The sequence below is a fragment of the Nanorana parkeri genome, unplaced genomic scaffold (assembly GCF_000935625.1).
Source record: "Nanorana parkeri isolate BGI_ZX_2015 unplaced genomic scaffold, ASM93562v1 scaffold1041, whole genome shotgun sequence".
Taxonomy (NCBI): Eukaryota; Metazoa; Chordata; class Amphibia; order Anura; family Dicroglossidae; genus Nanorana; species Nanorana parkeri.
In genome coordinates this window covers 1-23,202 of record NW_017307309.1, presented here as the reverse complement: position 1 = coordinate 23,202, position 23,202 = coordinate 1, and the positions used below count along the sequence as shown (strand labels likewise).

At 38.1% G+C, this 23,202-nt stretch overlaps 1 protein-coding gene across 1 annotated transcript in view; it reads left to right on the top strand.

The window, feature by feature from the left end:
• LOC108796020 (calcium-activated potassium channel subunit alpha-1-like) overlaps positions 1–21,954 on the top strand; it is a gene marked incomplete at its 3' end in the record, with an annotated part of 400,113 nt that extends 378,159 nt beyond the window's left edge. Inside the window, exons 10-14 of the mRNA XM_018567387.1 lie at positions 8,909–9,019; positions 11,879–11,984; positions 18,913–18,995; positions 20,515–20,584; positions 21,799–21,954. Coding sequence (XP_018422889.1) covers positions 8,909–9,019; positions 11,879–11,984; positions 18,913–18,995; positions 20,515–20,584; positions 21,799–21,954 — 526 coding nt within the window. The remainder of the gene's footprint in view (positions 1–8,908; positions 9,020–11,878; positions 11,985–18,912; positions 18,996–20,514; positions 20,585–21,798) is intronic.
• Positions 21,955–23,202: the final 1,248 nt, after the last annotated feature.

Sequence of the window (23,202 nt, the reverse complement as noted above, 5' to 3'; positions counted from 1 at the left end):
TTCGCAAAAAGGCGCAATTACAAATTTGCTAATATTTGTTATTTATTAACTCAATACAGTTTTATCTTTTAGATTTAGTCAGAAAATAATTTTTTTTTGTGCACGGATACTGATTTTGGTGTGTTTTAACAATTGAATTGTGTATTTTTATCGGTTTAATATTAATTTGAGAAACATTTACACAATTATCGCAGGGCCTACAAATTTAGTATCACCATCTTTTTATTCTACCGGGCCTGCGCTTTCAGAAAATATATGGTTTGGGGGGTCTTTTACAAACGCTAGCAACGCAGCAGTTGAAAATCAAATCAATAGGAAAAAATTGCAAAAAATGCAAAAATGGCTTGGCCAGCTGATTTGAAAAATGTTCCGGAGGGCTTGGCAGCGAAAGGGTTAATAACAATTATTGGATTGTTTCTTTTTCTTTAACTTTATGCACCCTTTCCAAAACTGATTAGTTATACTAACACAGGTTAGATATATTATATAAAAAAAGACAATATAATATAACCAAGACAGGAATGGGGATAGATCTTTCCAATGGGAACATCGACCATGATTACATTTTAGATTTTCACTCAATAGCTGTCCTGGTGACCACTCAGAAAGTAAGGCAATATTCACCAAAAAAGACAAGGACAGATATAACGTTTCCACCACTCTACAGAAAGCTGAATGGAATTGAGTTGCAATTTCCCTTTCAGGGCCACCTCACACTTGTGCACTTGTTAATGTACATGTGTAAAGCCAACTTTAGAGTTCCAAAGGGCTTTCACTATATATACTTGCTATACATTGCCCCCAAGAAGTAGGATCTAAATACAGCCATTAATCTCTAAATGGGGCAGTGCTGGTGTATTGAATTAATATTTTCTTTTAACCAAACTATAATATGTATGACTAGAAACATGACAAAAAAAATAACACACATTGGCACTGCAATAATTGTATTAACTTTTGATGTGCTATGCCTGTTTGGGCACTTTTGTTGTCATAAAGGTGATTTTAATTAAAGTGATTTCATGGTCAGTCAGTGTATTGTAAACACTTATCTCTTTTCATATATATATATTTCATCTTCATTAGTATTATTGTTCTCTAAATTCTGCTTGTTTACCAGGTTACATGGGATTGCACCTAGTGTAAGGTGATGCAATATTTACACTAAATAGTGTGGCTTTGATTTCATGGCCCCTGTTTCATAGCTAAGATCATTTGAAACCATAAGGAAGAAAGGGTACTGATATTTTAGAGGATTAGCCCAGCTTGGGAAATACCTTTTAGAACTGCAAATGTGCATTAAACCAGTGATGGAAAATTTAGATAACCCCATTGCGCTGTACAGTTTGATGGCGAAAAGGATTAGAGCAGTAACCTCGGAATTCTATGTTTGTTGTGATTTTGTGACAAATTTATCAAAGGGTTGGTGCCCACACTAAGTATATTTGGACCATATTACCAATTACAAATTTCGTGTACAAATTCAAAGCCACAGTTCAGACTGTCTGTAAACTACAGCCTTTGATAAAGTTTGTATGATCACTACAACAGTGTGCTAGAACTGGATGAGCAGATTACATGAAATTCTGCTTTGTACTCTGTCTGTTGTTTTTCGTGTTTGTGATTGGTGATAAACGTTATATGGTTACTTTGTTACCTTGGTTAAACATTGTTGAAAAAATGCTCCTAGGATGATGAAGTACCTAGAATATTATTTCAATTGTACATTTGTCTTATATTGTTATGTCATCTGAAACATACATTACAGCAGGTATGTAAATCTATACATATATAGATCATAAAATGGGTAATGTATGACTTTTATCACATTAGCAAAAGGGAGCCAATTCGTTACATTCAGATTTCTTCCTTGTAGTACTAATAATAGCCAGTACACATGACTTCTATATGTAGTAAAGTCTAAATTCTATAAAAACTGTGATAAGATTGGTGTGTAAAGTATGTAACAAAACAAAATGCACAGCATACAGAATGGTGAAGTCTAAATTACCCCGCTAGCAACATGTTCATGCGTGTAACTTACATGGCAGTGTATAGAGTGAAATCTAGAGTCATGTACAGCACAGTGTACCAAGCGGGAAGTACAGCACAGCCAGAATTGTGCACACTTTTGCTAATATCATGGTAAATAGAACTCTCTGTCTGGAGAATATATCACCCTAAACTGTGTCATGATACAGGTCATGGTTAGGGCTACCTCTCGCTCACCTTCTGGGTTACATCTTTAACATTACTTTCAAGAGAAAATAAAATAAGCTGTCTGCATGCAAAAACCACAACAAAAAATAATTTCCATTAAAAACTCAACATCTCTACAATCTACAAAGAAAAAAAGGAATTTGATAAATATATGCTAGCTCTTCCTGTGAGACACATGTGTTGGTGAATTATTGATATGTTTGAAATGATAGGAAAGTCACATTTCCATACTGTTAGAAGATAGTTGTGTTGGGTTTGAATTTTTTTACTTCATTAGTGATAACTCAAAAGTACAGAAGTACACAAAGGTGTGAGATATTTAACATTGCTTTGAACCTGATCAAAAAACGTTTTAAATGGTCGCCTTATTGACATAAAAGTTTACTTACTAAAAGTGTTCATCAAGAGAAGTCAAGAGCATCCATATGGACTTATTTATTTACCAATCTTTATAGATATTTAAAAGAATATTTGTTTAATTCCTAAAACTATCTGCATTTAAGGATTCATGCATGCAAGACCAAAAAGTTGGTATTAGTCCTAAACAGGAATGACAACACCACACCATTCTGGGTGTTTGGCTGTTGATGCAAACTTCCATAATGTAAAGAGGACAATATAAGCTGTTGAAAGATGATGGCATACATATGTAAAACTACAATGAGTATCCCACTCAATTCATTACACAAACAGGAGAAGGTTGGAAGTCACCTATTGCTATTAGCTTAGGTCTGAAACAGACAAGAGAGGTTAAGATAATTGACATGAGTCAGTTGTGGTTTGTTCACACCAGACAGCATTTACTATTTCTATTTTCAGCTTGGGAATATACAGTCTAGTGGAATTGTTTCCATTAGATGCCGAGTTTGCACACTATATGAAATAGTGGCTCATGTATTTTTGGTCCACTGATTTACATTTACTCATTTAGTTTATTTTGGGGAAACTTCTTAACAAGCATCTAAAATCACATCTGAAGTACATGTGTATTAACAAATGTTAAATACACAAATCCACGCATTTTGCACACTTACTGCTTCATATTATACATATGTATACTTTTATATTATAATGCAATTTGTCCTAAGAAATACATAATTCTCCAGAAAATGCATCAGAAATTTGAATCAGTGCATAAACGTGTTTTTGACTAATTTCCTTGTTTCTGTAGATATGAGAATGCTTTGTATCTCCTATCAACATTCCCAATAAAGTTTTGGGGGACTAAAACCAGTCAGGACTGTTAGATATTTAGTAAACCATCCTCCAAAATGTATTTCTTGCACCATTTAAATTTCATTTAAATAATGTGGTCTTACCAAAGTTGATTTATTTTCTATTTTTATGTCAAAAACTTTTTTATACAATTATCTGCCAAATGTCCTATTATCAGAAGATGCAAAGTGCTGCAGCATTGAATATATGTCTTTAATCTGACTTGTGAACTTCATTGACGCAGGCACTACAGGAAATGTAAACTTTTGTAAATGAGCCTTAATAATTCCGTGCCATCTAAAATTTGATTTAGTATTTGCTTAGTGAACGAATAAAGCTCTAATATTAGTTCATATAGGCTTAAGAAGCAGGAAAAAAATGGCTTGTGGCTGAGTCAGTTTGAAGTCAGTTTTAGATGAGTTTGAGATTAGTTTGGGACAGCTTTGAGATGCATTTACATTGACTACATTGAAAAGTATAAACAAAACAGCACTACGCATGGCAAAAGCAATGGGAAACATAATTGTGCTCTGCATAATAAGATCCAGTTCAAAATGTGAACACTGCATCACAAACTGATGTCACAAGCAGAAGACACATTATTGGGTACTCTAGCCCATATTGAAGAATTAAGAACTATGGTATTAAAAAGCAGCTGCAGCATTTATGTACAATTACATGAATCTGCATTTATACTGTCTTGTCATCGGTGTACTATACTAGAAAATGCAGGATTCCCAGCTTTTAAAGACTATTATAAATATATTGCATTTAGCAAACATTTAATGCACCAATATGGTGATAAGGTGATTAAGGCATGATCTGCTTGTTTACAGGGAAATAATTGTGTCTGTAGGCACTCTTGCAATGCTTTGACCTTTCTCATAGGAATGATCAATTGCCCAGTTGCATGGCAGTGCTCTCTGTCTGTAGTCATAAATAGACACGTCCAGGAAATTCAAGTGTTCATACTTCCTGAAACGATCTTCTATGAGAGAAGTCTTTCTGTTGTCTGTTTGTACCTGCACATTTGATTACCACTTGATATCTAAGGGTACTTTGGAATTGTTTAACTGTAAGGTGAATTTGGAACTCAAGCTAATCGGCTAACTACATAGTTGAAATACATATATGTAAAGCAGTAAGTATGTATGTATTTCAGCCATGTATATTTAGCGGTTTGCCTGGAGTTTTTCTTAATGTGATATACTCGGTGTAGGGCTCAACTGGAATTTCCTGAAAATCACTATCCATGAGTCATAATTGAAGGCCTTATCCCACAAGACTGTGCCAAAGGACAAGTACATCACATTTTCTTTTTTCTTCCACATTTTTGGCATACAGTACTTGTAAAATAGCCATTGTTAATTTTGCAAAGGTGTCAACTACTGTCTGTCAGTAATTTTTTTGATCTACACATCTGGGATAATATAATGCTTTAGTTTTAATATATTAAGATGGAACTACCATTTAAATAGTTGTATAGAAATTAGTTAGGAAAGTTAAGAAACATGGTTGAAACGCAATCCTATCTAACTATTTATACATGGATGCCTGGAAGTAAGGCATGAGATAAAGGTAATGCGGGGAAATCATCAAATCTGGAGCAGACAGAATCTGGAGAAGTTGCCCATGTCAACCAATCAGGTTCTCTCTTTCATTTTCAAAGCTTAACAGAACAAAAATTGAAAGTAGAAGCTATCTGGTTGCTATGGGCAGATTCTGGCTGCTCCAGTTTTCATGCATTTCCCACAATGAGTCTTTGAAAAATCCAACATATTTCTGAGGAATAGACTCCTCCTTTCTTAGGATTGTCCTAGCAGAATGCTGCTGCTATCTGATTTTAACATTTACAGCTGCCTTTCTCACTAACTAAGAAGATCTGAAAGCTCAATGTTGCTCCATGCGAGTAAGCACCTGCAGCAGTCAGCATCAGGTGCACTGCCAACCATTTTCTTTCCTCACCAAGTTACATTAAGGCCACCCATTGCAATCCCTCTGGTTGTGAGCAACCATTGGCCCATCTGGCCCGTTCCATCAGTTATCCATTGATTGGCCTAGCACCTTCTTAAAATACTTTCTAGGCTTATAGAAAGCCGTGATACCTTTTGATTCTTTCATATTTTTGCCCCTGCAGAATGCATTTCCTAGGAACCTTTTTCAGCATGCTTTGCTTAAACTGTGCGTACCACACATAGGCAATGTTATAACTTTACTGAAAACATTCTATGGGTAGATGAAACTATTCTTAAATGAACTATTCTTAAATTACTTTTTCATGTTTTTTTTATCCTGAATGTTCTACATATTAGTGCATGTCACAATCAATGGCAGTAATTTTGGGATCTCAGGGATATGTGTGAGGTACTTATGCTTAGTAAGTAATTTGACAGTGTCAATCATATTGTGTAATGCCATGTTCCATATACGAGCCTATTTTCACATATATTAATAATTAAAACCAATGGGTTTGTAATATTGACAAGGACAGTGGCTTTACTGTATATAATGTTATCATTTTACACATAGCATGGATCAATTTTGATTAAAAATTCTAAAGTTCAAAAAAGAGCATACTGTAGGTTTGGTTCTATAGTGAGTAATGTTTTACTATGGTAATCGTTTGTGTATGTGTGATTTATATTTGCCAGTACTTAGAGCGGACTTTTTATGATACATTCAATTTAAAGTTGTAGTAATAAATGTGCTCCATTAAACATATCAAGGATATTGTAGTTTTGAAGAATAGTACTTCTGGGTTCCCTTATGTGGAAGTTCACAAAATCATCACTTAGCTAAATGGGAGGATCACTGGTCAGGCAGAGCCACTGATTGACCAGCTCTGCTTCAGAGTCCTAAAGCAAAAACAAGTCAACTAATGCTGAAGCAAAGATTATTTGACCGACCAACAGTGGAACTTGCTTTTCTAAAGGGAAAGTCAATATTTCACAGTTATCTTTTATATGTTCAATGTAATGCTATTGTTACTAAAGGTAATCACTAATCACTAAATGTGATTATTCTTGTAATTTTTGTTTGTGTTATGTATGTATTGTAGAAATGTATGTTTCTTTAATATTTTAACATATGTTAAAAAACATAAAAGTTGTCCTTCACTATACTGATGATCCCTATGAAGCTTATTCTTTTAAATTATATATTGGGTGATGACAATAGTAAAAATGTGTGAGTTATGCAATGTTTCAGTATGTCTGCATTACACTTTAGCTTAAAGGAGTTTTTCCGGCGTTCAAAATACACAAATCCAAGCAGGTATTTTACATATTACACTTGTATCATTCAAGTGTTTTATACAATTATAAAATAAAGATAATCAATATGTGGGGGAAACTGGGAATGGTCAAACAAGATCATTCAATACTTTTGCACCTCCAGATCTACATATATATTATACATTAATTAATATGTTTATCTGGACACACAATGCATATGAACATATCTATATCACAAAAATCCCACTACTGAGCATCTGTGTTGTCCAGAAAAAAACAGTGTACCTGTATATAATCTACACCATGTACATCAATCCAATAAAAATAATCTTTATTTAACCCACAATAATAAATAATACCATATATAGTAAGCAATATTATATATTAAAACCACCTAAAAACAGGCTACTAGTAGGTCAATATCACTATAGGTTCAATTCACAAAGCTAACACAGAAGGATAATTATTAGTTTACAGTGTTGTATAACCTACAGTGGAATCTTCCCACAATTAGTCTGCTCAATAAAGTATAAATGTGCATAACAACGCTGATAGTCTTCTTTCTTTATAAACACCTCTCGCCCAGTATTTAAAATATGTCAGACAGGCATAGCTTTAAAGTGTAGTAGGATCCATTAGATAAAAACTAATGCTGGAATACACATATGCAGATCTGTGAAATAGCATGAATATTTAGCTAACCGGATCTACTACATGCTGTCAATTTACTGATTTGTCATTTTTAGGTAGATAGTTTAGTTTTATTTTAGACATGACCGTACTCTATGGGGAGAGGAAATTTTACTTCCCAAGTTTCTAAAGACAACGCCAATATCTGTGGAAGATATTGATTTTACAGAGCCCCCTGGTACAGCTCCATGTCATTCACTCAAACTGCAAGCATTCATTTTTTATGATATTGGAATTATACATAAGTGGACTGAATGCATTTTTGTACATAAACTCCTGGAGTTCTGATTTATTAAAGCATATGTGCACTTCGACATATTCAGGGGGCTTTTTCTAGGTTCCATGAATCCCACATTGCACTCATAATCCGAAAATTAGCAAACAGTTACATTTACATAAGCAGCGTCGTAGAAGTTTATTTTCTAGACCTAGACCACTAAAACTGTTTACACTCAGAAAAGCAGCCTCACAGGTATTGGATCTGGCTAATCATATGCAAGATGCTCCACAGAGCAGAGGAAAATAAACTTTCTTTCGCATAAAGAAATCACCCTCAACTGTCTACCCAGGTCCACTCTTGGGAAACCCATGCAAATAACTTACTGTTTTTCCTTTGGGAACAATAACAGTTTCAGAAGATTTTATCTTCCCTAGAGAGGTTATGAGCATAAACAGAGAAATGGATGAGAATGTACTGTATATGGATTCAGACCAAGACAGTAAGCAATAATCTGATTTGATTGTTCTTGTTACAGCTGTGTTAGCTATGTGAATTAAAACTATAGTGATATCGACCTACTATTATGGATGTAGCTATAAAAAAAATTACATGTACAGCGTTTACATTCATTATATCCAAATGAACGCAAAAACAAGTGTTATTAGTATATGTTTTTTTCAGATGGATTGTAATGTCAGGAAAGTACTGCATTATGACCACTTGATGGATCTGAGCATAATAGGAAATACTTATTTTTTTTCCTGTGCCTCCGAGTGGCAACTAGTGGTGTTTTCCTAATATTACATTTAACCTGGAAACAAATATGCTAACATTTGTTTTTGCCTCCATTTGCACATAACACATGTAAATGCTGTTTCACAGGATGAATGGCTCTGCAAATTGTTTATAAATACACCCCAGTGGTGTGTAAGAGGTGTGTCCAAATCATACAAGGGACTGCACAGAATGACAAATATTTTGGCGGGTTGAATAGGTTAATAATACATTTTATGCACACTGTATTATATTTTCATATACCAGCTAAGTAATGGTTTAATTGTTAATTTAAAATAATGTTAACTAATCTCTGTTGCTTTAATGTTTATATTTTGATATTTATCTTACTTACAATTAGGTAAAAAAATGAAGATAAGATAGACCTATGTTTCTACTTGATGATAGTGCTGTTTGTGTAATCATTTCTTTTCCTCAGCATCTGGCTCTGGATCTCCGTGAAAATACCAGTTTATTGAAGGTTGCTTTCTTGGTTTCCCTCTTTTGCCAGACCTGTCCCTGGACTGTTTTTCTTAATGGTTCCTTTGTATTTCAGGCATATAGTGGTCTGTGGTCATATCACTTTAGAGAGTGTGTCCAACTTTTTGAAGGATTTCCTACACAAGGACCGGGATGATGTCAACGTGGAAATTGTATTCCTGCACAAGTAGGTAACCTCTCATGTTATGCAACAGGTGCAACATGTTTTGCAGTGTGGACTGTATATACTTATCCACTGCTTAGATGTTGCTTCTGAAAGACCATTTTAATGTAATTGTTGGGGTTTAATTCAGTAAAGTAGTGTAAGCTGGTTACTTAGCAAATGGTCACTTTGTGAATAGGGTGAAGTTGCGTTCACTTTAATCAACCAATCCTGTTTTTTTTAATTTACTTCACATATGATTCAGTATTCAAAGTGAACACAGTTTCATGTTATTTACCAATATTTACTTTGCTGAAAAAACATAATGCACTCCTTAAGAATATCAACCCCATTGTTTGATGCCTGCTTACCTATGTGTATTAAAAATGAACTATAACCTATCAGCAAATGCAGGTTGCTTCTCACTGCTTGCACCCAAAAACAGATATATCCTATAATGAAAACGTTAATGGTAAAAATAAATGGAAACACTCACTCTAGTTCTGGTTCTTTGCCAAATTGTATTGCAACTTTTGTCAAAGTTGCCTTCAGTCTGTACTGAATGCAGTATACTAAATTGAAAAATACAGTAGAACAATTAAGTAGTGGTTCACCAAATAATGCAATACCATTATAAAATTAAAATATTATTAAGTTAAGCATATGAATTCATGTGTTTATCTACATTGTATAAGTTGATATGTAGAGGATGAATTGTACCTTGTATCCACTGTGGTGGACATTTATCAATTCTGTTGCACAGCCAGGCAATGCCAAACAAACAGTGGGAAAGATTTATCAAAATTTGGCATCTTCAGCTGCTGTGAGACAGAATGAAACTTGACCATGGGGACTTTTTAATTGTGTGTCAGTTGTGAGTGAAAATCTATTTCATCTTGATGAAAATCTGTCTCACCTCCCAGTACTAAGCCTGTGCCCCCTTTGGTGAGATTCACGTTTACCCTCTGTCCTATCTTATAGTAGTCATCAGAATTTGGGAGAAAATCCCAATGAAGAAACCATTTATGGTGTAAAAGGTGGGTTTTTACCTCACTTTGGGAGATATTTTATTTTATGTTGTTTCTGCAAAAAGAAGTGACGTTTTCTCTCTAGTGGGAGCATATAAAAGCTGGAAGTTTTAACTAAATAAGGAATGCTCACTAGTCTAAACAGACTGTAAGATGACAACTGGATGGGTCAATATATAGAGGACATTACAGGACAGACCATAAAAGAGAGAAGCACAAGTCTTGTTTGTTGTGTGATGTCTATATAGGTTAGTACCAGAGGCGTAACTAGAACCTTCAGGGCCCCCGGTGCAAGAGACAATGAAGGGCCCCCTCAACCGCCATGGCACCGCATGTTAACAGGAAGGCTGCCGAGGTCCCCAGCAAGCTTGTGACCTCAGGCAGCTGCTTGTTTAAAATTTTAGTGCGGTGTTCTGTCGAGAACGCTGACCCAATATCTGCGCTTGCGTACAGATGGGATTACCGAGGAAACTTCCATTTATTTAAAGTATTTGTAATTTTTAATTGTGACCGTTAATAATGTACCGTATATGGCAGTGAATGACGGATGGAATATTATTAACAGTCACAATTAACGATTTAAACAAAATACTTTGTGAATAAATCCTGGTTTCCTCAATAACACTGGTCTGTGTGCAGATGCTGAGGTTGGCAAATTCGACTACGTCGGTGTTGTCGACAGAACACTGGTATCTCCGTTTAGTATCGGGGCATTTTCACGAGTGTGAGTACTCATTATAAATGCCCAGTATTGGCAGCCCAGTATTGGCAGTGGTGTATACCTACTTAAAAATATAATGCATTGCTGTGACTTGTAGTCCTACATAGTTGGTGCTATTCTGCATTGCTGTATAATCATCATACATCAATGCAGAATACCACCAGCTATGCAAGACAACAAGTCCCAGCAATACATTATAATAAAAGTCAGGTATGCAGAATACCAACACACCAGCATCCCCCCACACTATAATCCATTGCTGGGACTTGTAGTGCTACATAGTGCAAGTGGTTAGTACAGAACTGTGCGTTCACCTAAACTATTGCTATGCATATACAAGTGCACAGGAAAATAATTTTTATGGTGACAGAATGATCCTTAATTTCTCAAGATGGCTGTCAGTGGGACCAATGAACATTCCAGTGGAGAGTAAAACTTTATTTTATATTATAAACATAATCAGAGGCTAATTCATGTTGACACGTAAACCCCTTTTTTTCAGGCAATGATAATGTAAAAAGTAAGAAAGCACTCATGTAATCAAATAAAGATTTGCCATAAGGGGTGGAACATTTGGATCTAATGGGACATAACAAGTGACTTCTGACTCAAAAAGGAGAAGAAGGTGTTTGGCCAGCTGCTCACTAAATAATAATAAAGCTTTCAGAGGCTTTTAGAACCATTTCTATAGCCACCTAAAACTAACCTTTGGCTGCCAAGAAAGGTTATCATTCAGAATCTCTAAAGGTCTACTTGGTTTTTACCGTCTATCACTATTTTATGATTTATAAAGTTGTGTATAGAGATGGTAGCTTTTCTCTTTTGCCAGACGTGGCTGTGGTAATGCTACTTTTAAAAATTAAAATACAGAATCAAAAAATGATTTGGCCGTTGTTCAGCAATCACAGAAGGCCATGTAGACAGCACCCAGATAACCCTGCAATTGCCTAAGTTCTTCCACTATATATTTTCTGCTCTGCTTTTTCTAAAATCTATTGGAAGAATTTTGGGAGGCATTTAAATGTAAAAATAAAGTCAGTGTGGTAGATATGAACAAGAACAACACATAAAATGAAGTGACCTTAGTAACTGTATATCATCCTGTTTATCATCAATTATTTTGCTTTTCTGCAGCATATCTCCAAATTTGGAGCTAGAAGCTCTCTTCAAGAGGCACTTTACTCAGGTAGAATTTTACCAGGGATCTGTTCTGAATCCTCATGACCTCGCAAGAGTAAAGGTAAAAGGACCCAAACCCTTACAGTGCAATTGTGCATTTTGTTTCAAAATCATGTTCCCAGTTTAAAACGGCAGATAAGTGTACAGAGAGTTTATTTGGAAGCGGACAGGGGGAGTGAAAGTCATTGATGTTTTGTTTATTATTATATTATGTTTTGTTTAATTAGCACTGCTATGCTGTAACACTATGGCAGTAAAGGTTTTTTTTTTTTTTTTACACTTGAATAATATTGTAAGATATTTACACAGACACAAAATTAAATTAAAGTGAACATATTGTGACAAACAGCCACAATAGTTCCAGGAATATTATTGAATGGAGTTTGTGTATTTACTCAAGCATCCTGGTGAAGGGGTGAGTTTTCTGGTGTATTGTAGGTGGCGCCACTGTAGTTTAAGTCTTGTTGTATGTGTTTTGTTGTAGACTTGCAACCACAGATTTTTCTGTTATGTAAGAAAATGCTTAAAGGGGGACCTTGCATGACAGTACAAGATCTTGTTACTGAACTCCCCACCTCCCCAAAAAATAGTCAAGGCTAATAACCAGATGATTAGAACAATAAGGGAAAATATCACTCTGCCTGCATGACCTTTGAGACCTACAGTAAACCTATCTTCTATTCGATGGGAGTGTTCTCACTACTGATGTATAGAGTAATTATTGGGAAAGACCTCCTCCTCGTGGGACTTGTGTCATGGGTAGAGAAAGACTGTATGTGAGCCTGAGGGTGTACATGTTCACTTTGTACATGTTCACTAGCAGTGTTGGCATGTAAAAAAGAGGTTCCCCGTATATCTGAGCACAATGTCAGAGCTAGACACTTTCTGGAACTGTCCACTCAAGAGATCCCAAGAGAATGTGAAGGTAGTAAATAGAGAACGTTGGGTCCCAGGTGCTGGAAATGTTTCCTTATGTTGCTGGGAACCAACAGTTGCTATGTCAGGTTGACATGATTTTTCACGATATAAACAAGTGCTGAGTGCAATAACAATACTATTGGGGCACAATGCCATATAAGATTATGTAGGTAAATAAAATGTTGGGATTTCATCAAAACTGGAGCAGACAGAATCTGGAGCATTTGCCTATAGTAACCAATCAGATTCTCTTTTTGGTATGTTCTGTTAAGCTTTGAAGATGAAAGAGAGAAGCTGATTGGTTGCCATGGGCCACTGCTCCAGATTCTGTCAGCTACAGTTTTGATTAATTCCCCTCATTGTCTATGGCAGATATGAAGCACACAAAGGTAAAGAGTAAGTAGGTGTTCTGTGTTATGCATGTCTGCTTTTAGCTTCAGTTAGCAAAGAGGAAAATTAGTGGAACTTACTCCCAAGTAGAGGTGGTGCACTGTAGGGGGGAATCTGTCCTCAGCAATAGACTCGAGCATAAAAAAAAGTACTGAAAGCAAAGTTACCAGCACTAAGATTGTGTTTCTTACCACAATAGTGACTTGCTTAGCTGGGCTAACTATAGGTATAACAGCGTTTGGCTATTCACTTCGGCTCTATACGGCTGATTTTAGCCTTACATAGGCTAAAATCAGCCATTCATTGGCTGACTTTGGCTGGCTTCGGTCAGCCGAACATGCTCAGCATGTTCGGCTGAGCTGAAATGCAAAAGACGTTCAACTCAGCCGATCCAAAACTAAAATAAAAACCAAATCTTAAAAAAGTTATTACATTTTTTTTTTTTTAAACGTGTGGGGTCCCCCTCCCGATTCATGCCAGGCCCTTTATGTCTCGTAGGAATGTGAGGAGGGACCCCTAAAAAATTGCGTGGTGTCCCCCCCCCCAAAAGTCATACTAGGTCCTTTAGGCCTGATAGGAATTTTGAGAAACCCCACCCCCAAAAAGATGTGGGGTTCCCCTTAAAATTCCTAACCAGACCCTTGATCTGAGCACAGGACTGGCAGGGCATGAAACGGGGGAGGGGGGGGTCAAGCGAGCGCCCCGCCTTACCCGGCCACATACCCTCAAGGGTCTCTTCTCCACAAGCCCTGGGGCATTGGTTGAGGGGGTCTGTGGGCAGGCGGGCTTATTTGCATCCGTGTACCCTCTTTAACTACCTCCCGGCCGTTGTGTATAAACGGCCGGCCGGGAGCTTCCTGGATGTAACAGGTCGTGTATACACGGACTGTTAGTCCCGCCCACTTGTGCGCGGCACGCGCAAGCGGGAAAGACACAACATTTAAAACCCGGCAGCGATGCCTGTTAACATACAAGCAATACGCCGGCTACAGAGCCGGCGAATCGCTTGTATGAGGTCCCGGTATGTGCGCCCCCTCCGCGGCTCCCCACCTCCCGCTGTCATGCAGGTCCCGGGCTCCGCTGTGCCCGGGACTAGCATAGTGCCTCTCTGACAGGGGATTAGAGGGAGGTCGGTTCACAATCTCCCTCCGGTCCCCTCTCCGGTGTCAGAATGCGGAAGTGATATATATTACATCACTTCCGCATACTCGTGTCACACTCCAGCTTCAGATGCTGGAGAGAAGCTGATGAAGCAGATCTCTGCTTCATCAGCTTCTTCAGGGGGGTCCTAGGTGACATTAGGGGTCTAGGAGACCCCTGATGTCTCTATAAAGAGGACCTGTCACATCTTTTGCTATCACATAGGTGGTTTCTCCACCCCCTCTGTGATAGCAATAAAGTTAAGTGGGGAAAAAAATAGGAAAACAAATTAACGTTTTCCCCCCAAAAAAATTTCAGTTGCACAAAAAAAAGAATTACATTTTTTTTTTAAAGTCCCCACCCCTACATACACGCATGTAAACATGCGTCAGGTGCGCATACCTGTGAAAACGACGATTGCGCTCATTATGCCGCACATGTTACATATCGCCGTGAACGTCGCAGTGAGAGCAATAATTTTAGGGCCATCAATCACTGATAACACGAAACTAATGAGCTGTAAAAGCTTTTAAAGCGTCGCCTATGGTCAATTTTGGGTATGCTAGTTTTTTGCGATTTCGTGTGTGCGTGCAATTTTTAAGCTTGACATGTTTGGTGTCTATTTACCCAACGTGACCCCGACTTTTATATTTTACCAAAAAACTGGGGTAATAATAAATGTTTTATAACATAATGTAAAAAAAACCCTTTTTTTTTCAAAATTTTCAGTAATTTTTCCTTAATATAGTAAAAAATAAAACCCCCAGTGGTGATTAAATACCACCATAAGAAAGCTCTATCTGTCCCCAAAAAATGGTATAAATTTAATTTCAGTACAGTTTTGCATGACGGAATAAATGTCAGTCAAAGTACTGCAGCGCTGAATACTGAACAATGGCCTGGCCAGGAAGGGGGTCTAAACACCTGGTCAGCAAGTGGTTAATAAAGGGGGTGCTCAGATGCTGCCCCTCCTTTGTGAATGAGTAAGCATTACTTGTAACCTTACTCATTCACAAAGGAGGGGCAGCATCCCCAGCATTACTTTTAACCTTACTCATTCACTAAAGGGTTAACAATGAAATGTAAAGAAACACACCAGACTTTAATAAAAAAAATATTTTAATTGAAAAAAAAACAATACACATGTTTGACCTTTATTAAGTCCTTTATTAAAAAAAAAACCTTTATTAAAACAAAATCCCAAAAATGGATCCACAGACATAATCCAGGGTCAATCACTACATCCAGTGTTGTCTATGATGACAAGCAAAATATAAACGATTGGGCGAAGCTAATGGTGACATCATTTGTTTGACCGGCAACCAGTTGTTGTCATTTAATGGCAGCCCACTTTCCTCAAATAACTTCAATGCTGGTCTGTCATTGAATAATGACAACAACTCCGCCCAGTTGTCATTTGCGGGAAGAATGGTCGGCTTAGCAGACCGTTCTCTCCACTTCGGCTGTGACTACGGCTCAGCCGCCTTCAGCTGCTGTACGGGCTATTGTGAATAGCCCGTACAGCAGCCCTTCCATTCGACTGAAACGAAAGGCGGCGCCGGCCGAAGTGAGCCAAAGGATCAGCCAAAGCTACGGCTAGATCCTTCTGCAACTTAGTGAATAACCCTCTTAGCCTTCAAAACATCAACATGATACATAGGCTGCCATTGTTAAACACTTATAAAAATAAGAGTTTCCTGGCTGTCATGCTGTTCCAAAAACCTCAGTGCAGTTCAATCCTGACCAGAATCAGTCATGTAGATCAGTGGTTTATGCGCACTTCACTAGCTGCAAGCTTGTCTTAGGTCAGAAATGGAGAATGTATTGAGATTTAGGATTTTCAGGAGATAGTCAGCAATGGTAGCCTCCATATTCCCCTGAGGTGTCTTTTAAAGAATTCGCCCAAGCAAGAGTTACATTTTTGTTCTTCCTTATTTTATGATCACAGCTGGTGTGCACATGCAGAAACTCGAGTGCAGCGATCATACCAATAAAGTTCTTGAGAGATACAGTATACAACACTATCAGGTTGTATTGTGGTGCAACTTAAAGTAGTGTCAACCTCTCAAACTTTTTTCAATAATGAATCCAGATCAAACAAATAAACAGTACATTGCCTAGCAAAGTATCTATTTACATTTTGCCCAAGTGCTTACAATCATCATGTTCCCAAACAGCTGGCTCCAACTCTCTCAGCTTCCTCTCAAGTACAAGGTCACAAGAGACAGAGCAGTCTCCAGTAGCTCTCCATCTACTAGTCCAGAGGAGGAAGGAGGGAGTAGCAGGCAGAAGGGAAGCAGCTTGCCTTGCTGTGCCTGTGTGTTTGTGTAGACACACACAACTTACTAGCACATGCGAGGGCAGCTCTGTCGGACCCTGCAAGGGAAAGGAGCCACCCTAAAACAGGATATCAGGGCAGTGCTCAGGGAACCAGCTGATTCTGCAGGAAACTAAAATTTAATGTATCAAGGAGCAGCATTCATTGTAAGATTTAATCAGCATTTGAAATAGCTTAAAAACAATTTGACTTTAATATCACTTTAAAGAAGAACTCTAATGAACATTAAAGTCTAGTGAAAAGCTAATGTATTGTGAAATCCTGTAGTTTTTGCATTCCTGCCTGTTGGCCAGAAGCCTGATTTGTGGGTTTTACTATTCTTCAGCTCAGACAGACCTAAATTGCCAAGGTCCACTGTTCAGTGAGCAGTAGAGCAGAGAAAAGTTCACTGGCACTCCAAAATCCTAAAGGTCAAATCCTTTTTATTGGCATGACAGTATAGGTCTCTGTGTGTAGCAACGTTTTGAAACCCAATCATGTTTGCCTGAGGAAGAAACCAGATTGGGTTCCGAAAATGTTGCTACACACCGTGAGACCTATCCTGTTATGCCAATAAAAAGGATTTGACCTTTAGGATTTTAGAGTGCCAGTGAACTTTTCTTTGCTCTATGGATTGATTTGCGGTGCCAACTGCACACACCAAAGATCTTTGGGAATACAATACCGGTCAGGAATGCAATGGGATCCAGACACACTGTTCAGTGAACATGCCCCCCACTCATTAAGCGTGCCTGTTGGAACCCACAACTGTACTTTATAGGTGTGGGGGTGGCTGGGGTTTGTGTCAGGCTCATAGTCAGTAATTGCCTGACACAAGTCTTGCTCTGATAGTCATCAAACCACCTACCCATCTTGTGAGGTATGATTGTGGAAATCATTTACCCAGCACATTGGCTTCTGTACAGGTCAGCCTGTGAGAAGATGCCTTAAAGAGGACCTCTACCCCCTTTTACTTAAAATCACATCATCATGCAGCTCTGCATGCTGATTTAAAATGTTGCATTCATTAGTTAAATAAACTTACGAATAGAGTTTATCTACTACCTGGTCCAGTTCTGGCACAAATGATGTATGTGCCCAAGCGTTGCATCCTGGGAAGGTTACATCAGCAGAGCATTGCTGGGAAATCTCATCTGTGATCTCAGGGAAAGGCATTTTCTTCCCCTGAGATGATGTGCATGGTCACATGTCATTGTCACATGTGCCAGAGTTTCAGGAAGTAAAGGGAGAGCTAGTAGTCTGCCCTTAGTTAACATGGCCACTGCCAGAAGGCTGGGGAAGAAAAGAGAAATAAGATATGCAGGGAATACAAAGCTGGCAATTATCTAGAAGTACAGTGTATGTCTGTAGATTGTCATTACTAAACATTTCTAAAGGTGTGTTTATTTTAAAGATATGGGTAAAGTTCCTCTTTAACTATTATGTTGATAATTAGTTCCCCTTCTTTCAAATTCTTAGAGAATGTGCAACTGCAGTTTTTCCTGTCACCCCAGGTTGCACAACGTCATGCAGTACCATGATATGAGTGGTCAGCCCAGCTTATGGAGGCATTAATGCAAATGCATGATGCTATGCAGCCCAGCTGGACCACTAGTTGGCAGATCCAGCTGAGCAAGGGACAAAGAGGGAGTGGAACTGGGGAACTGGGTGCATGAGTTTAGCAGCACAGGCACAGCTCTGCTGTGAGTGCACCTGTCTTTGTTTTTTGCTGCCAATCTACCTGACACGTCCCGTGCCTAATGACAGTGCTTATCACCAGCGCCTGGTGCCAAGGCAATTGGTGTGAATCATAACTCATTAGGTATTCGAGGAGGAGGCGGGCATAGCAGTCTTGCTCAGCAACCAGACCACCTAGAAAAATGAGACAACGTGCTACATGCACTTTGTACCCTGAGGGACAAGAATGCATAAAGTATGATGAGTCTTCTTTTAAATATTTCCACGATCAGTAATAAAATATTTTTTCCCTAATATCCTTTAGTTAGCAAGTTTTAAATGCTCTTGTTTCATTTTGGGTTTTTGACTTATACTCTTTATAACATGGCTGGCATGAGTGCATTTGCAAGCTTGTTTTAAAAATGTAAATACAGTTTTAACATTTGAAAACAAACAACTTTAATTGTTTACACTGTTTCATGAAAAATGGATTTGTAAATTATTGTCCTGTGTGGTTGTTAGATGTGTTTGTAATACTCTATTTCAGATTGAATCAGCAGATGCCTGTCTGATCCTAGCCAACAAGTACTGTGCTGACCCTGATGCTGAAGATGCATCAAACATAATGAGGTACATTTGCATGTAATTTGAATGCAATCGTTAATAAAATGTAATATTGGCATGTAAAAACATAAAGTTATGAAAAAAATAATTACTGCTCAAAAATGTAGCCAAATGCATTATGTATAGGATAGCATGACTTAGGAAACTGGGTTTGACAGTCGGTTAACCCCTTGCCATCCACCCATCGTAAAAATATGGTACAAGTACGTGATTTTTTTTCTGCTTGTGCGCTTCCCCTGCCGTGCGTGCGTGCGCGAGCAGAGTCCCGCCGGGAAGGTAAATAGCCATTACCGGCTGTTTCATACAAGCGTTCGGCCGGCTCTATAGCGCCCCCACCCCGATGCCACTGCCGGGTATCCTGGGCACCGCTATCCGCCCTGCGGTGCCTGGGATCGAGAACACCTGCCCAGCAGCTGCTTGCAGAGAGAAGGAAGAGAGATCAGCATTTCCCCGACCATTGATCTCTCCTTCTTTCTCTAAAGGCAGAAGCGATGTGTATTACATCACTTCCGCCTTTAGCTGTCATTTCTCTGGCTGAGAGCCAGAGAAGGAGCTGATGAAGCAGATCTCTGCTTCATCCGCTTCTTTGGGGGTTCCTAGGTGACAGGGGTCTTGGGGATCCCTGATGTCTCCATAAAGAGTACCTGTCATTGTTTTCTAGCTATCACATAGTGGGCTTTTAAAAAAAAAAAGTAAAGTCTCACATTTAAAATGTAAACAAAAAAATAGTTTATGTCCCCCGCTCCCACACGCATGCGCTTCTACACGTAAATACGCGTCGGGTGCGGCTACGTGCAAAAACAACGATTACGCCACACATGTTACATATCGCTGCGAACATCGCGGTGAGAGCAATAATTCTAGGCCCATAAACCACTGATAAGACTAAACTGATGACCGGTAAACGTTTTTAAAGCGTCGCCTGAGGCCAATTTTTGGCATGGTAGTTTTTCGCGATTTTGTGGGCGCACACAATTTTAAAGCTTGACATGTTTGGTGTCTATTTACCCGACGTGACTCGTCTTTTATATTTTACCAAAAAATTGGGTAATAATAAATGTTTATAACGTAGGGAAATATCCGTCCTTTTTTCATTATAAAGTAAAACATTTAAATCCCAGTGGTGATTAAATAACACCAAAAGATAGCTCTCTGTGTCACCAAAAAATGGTATAAAATTCATTTCAGTACAGCATTGCATGGCTGAATCAAAGTACCGTAGCGCTGAATACTGAAAAATGGCCTGCACTGGAAGGGGGTTTAACACCCCGGTCATCAAGTGGTTAATGAGGATCAGACACTTTTTAAATTACATTCTGTTTACATAATACAAGTGACTAAATTACTGCATATACTTCCTGGAGTGTTGCTGGCTTTAGGAACTACAGTGACACCTTTGCCACCTTACCTTTGCCACCTTACCCCGAAAATGTTCCTTCTGACCCTTGGAAAATCTTACAATATTGATAATCATTATTGAAAAAAGTTTTATCTTACTTGTTAAATTTGTATTTGTATCTTTCAGAGTCATCTCAATAAAAAATTATCATCCAAAGATCCGGATTATCACACAGATGCTGCAGTATCACAACAAGGTGGAAATGTTATTTATTTGGTCATGTTTAAAGTTTACTTTATGTTTTTATTAATTTGTTTTATTTTCGAGAGAATGCAGAAGAGTCAAAATTTCTGTCAGGTTCCTACCCTTGCCTGTGACCCCCTTTGGTGAGACTTTCTCTCTCTTTCTGTGACTGTGACATTTGTAAAAGAAATGTATGTACGATCATTATCACAATAGGAAGGCACTGGCAGCAATGAAAACATTGCCAGGATGTCTATTTTCATTATTTTTTTTTGCCCCTATTGGCAAGAGTTCCCACCACTTCCTATCCAGATAGGAAGTGAAGAGAAATCCCCCTATTTGAGTAACAGATGACATTAAAAGCCAAAGAGGTTCTAACCTTCCCCGCTTTATCCAAAACAAAGCAAAAAACATTTGGCTGGAGTTGGGCTATAGGTTTGGTGAAGATTTGATCTGCTTCATGGTATCCCTGGAGTTTTATAGATTATAATTTGTCAAGATAGGAAAATTAGTTGATAGATCCTTCCATGCTGAATAAAAAAGTATCCACATGTTTTCAAGATTGTTGGGCTTATGCAGCAAGGCAAACAGCATTATACAAAGGCCAGTAATACAAAACAACCCATTAACATTTCACATGTAATCTAATTTTAGGAAACTCAAACTTTATTGGTTGCCAGGGATCACCTTAATTTGTGAATTGTCGTTGACTATTGTGCTATACCATTGAAGGGTTTCTAAACCCTCCGTTTCTTTGCCTATATCTACTGCTAGCAAGCAGTAGATATAGGCAAAACCTTTTTTTTTTAAAACCGCTTTAACAGCAGTTTACACTTACCCCATCTTCGCTGCGCGCTCCCGTCCGAGAAAATGAAACTGCTTGGCTGGCCGCAAAGCATCTTGGGGCAGGTGCATGCGCAGTTCGGATTTTCGGATGGGAGACGCAAGGTAAGTCTATGGACGCGTGCACCCGCATGCAGACACCGCTGGATCGCAAGTGCCTGCAAGGACAGAGGAGTCGGCGCTGGATCGGAGAGCCGCCGCACTGCTAGAGGGACAGATGAAAAGGACAGGAAAGAAGAAGAAGATCGGATTAAGAGACATCATTTAAGGTAAGTGCTGACGTTAACATTGGGGGGAGGGAAACATTTTTTTGCCTTTAATGTCACTTTAAATAGGCATGTGTTGCCTCTTGCTTATACCTGTGTTGGTTTATTGTGCCTGCAGGCTCATCTACTAAACATCCCTAGCTGGAATTGGAAAGAAGGAGATGATGCCATTTGTCTGGCTGAGCTGAAGCTGGGCTTCATTGCTCAAAGCTGTCTGGCACAGGGCCTATCCACTATGCTTGCAAACCTCTTCTCTATGCGTTCTTTCATAAAGGTATGAGTTCTTCTACATTCTTTACTTTCTTACATTTCTAGGTCTTTCTTTCTGAAGTAGTTAATTGTGCCAAATGGACACTAAAGTCTATTTAGAAAACTAACATCCATCAATATCTGTAAAAGTTTTTTATAAACAGCAGATAGTAGAATATAATACTGGATTAGGAGAGGCCTGTATTATGATGTCATAGGTCTGTATTTCCTTAGCTTTGTTATATTAACATGAATGCTTCTAAACTGTCAAGGATAGATTGCTAATTATAGGCTTTTCATGTTATGTGATGTCTATAGGAAAGTTATATTTTTAAACTAGACACTGTTTATCTTTTCAAACTAGTTTTATGTTGATGTAAACCTATGGTAGTTAAAAATGATGCTCTATTGTATAAGCGTAAATTATTTTTTATTATGTTTATTTTCTCATCTTTAACCTTTAACCTTTGGGTTATACTGCCTCCTACAAAAGGTTTGCAAACTGGAAAACAAAAAGAATGGTAGGCCAGACCGGGATAACTCCTTCCGCTGCCAGCATGCCTCAGGTTTTCCATTAACCCTTTCGCTGCCAAGCCCTCCGGAACATTTTTCAAATCAGCTGGCCAAGCCATTTTTGAATTTTCTGCAATTTTTTCCTATTGATTTGATTTTCAACTGCTGCGTTGCTAGCGTTTGTAAAAGACCCCCCAAACCATATATTTTCTGAAAGCGCAGGCCCGGTAGAATAAAAAGATGGTGATACTAAATTTGTAGGCCCTGCGATAATTGTGCAAATGTTTCTCAAATTAATATTAAACCGATAAAAATACACAATTCAATTGTTAAAACACACCAAAATCAGTATCCGTGCACAAAAAAAAATATTTTCTGACTAAATCTAAAAGATAAAACTGTATTGAGTTAATAAATAACAAATATTAGCAAATTTGTAATTGCGCCTTTTTGCGAAAAGGTAAAAAAATGAAGGTATGCAAAACTGTAAATCGACTTATGTAACAAATTGTTTTGGTGTTTGTGTTGTGATAAAATGATACAGGTGTATATTTAATTGCAACACAAGGTATCACAACGCATGGCAATGAGTCAGAAAGCTTTGCCATGCGCTGCCACAGTTAATTTAATGTTTTTTTAAAGAAAAAAAATAAAGAAAAAAGATCATGCACTGCGATGCGTTCTAACAACGCAGTGCAGCACATGTGCATGGTGTGCACCACAATATGGTGACCAAGGTAGTTGCGCTAGGATATATGAA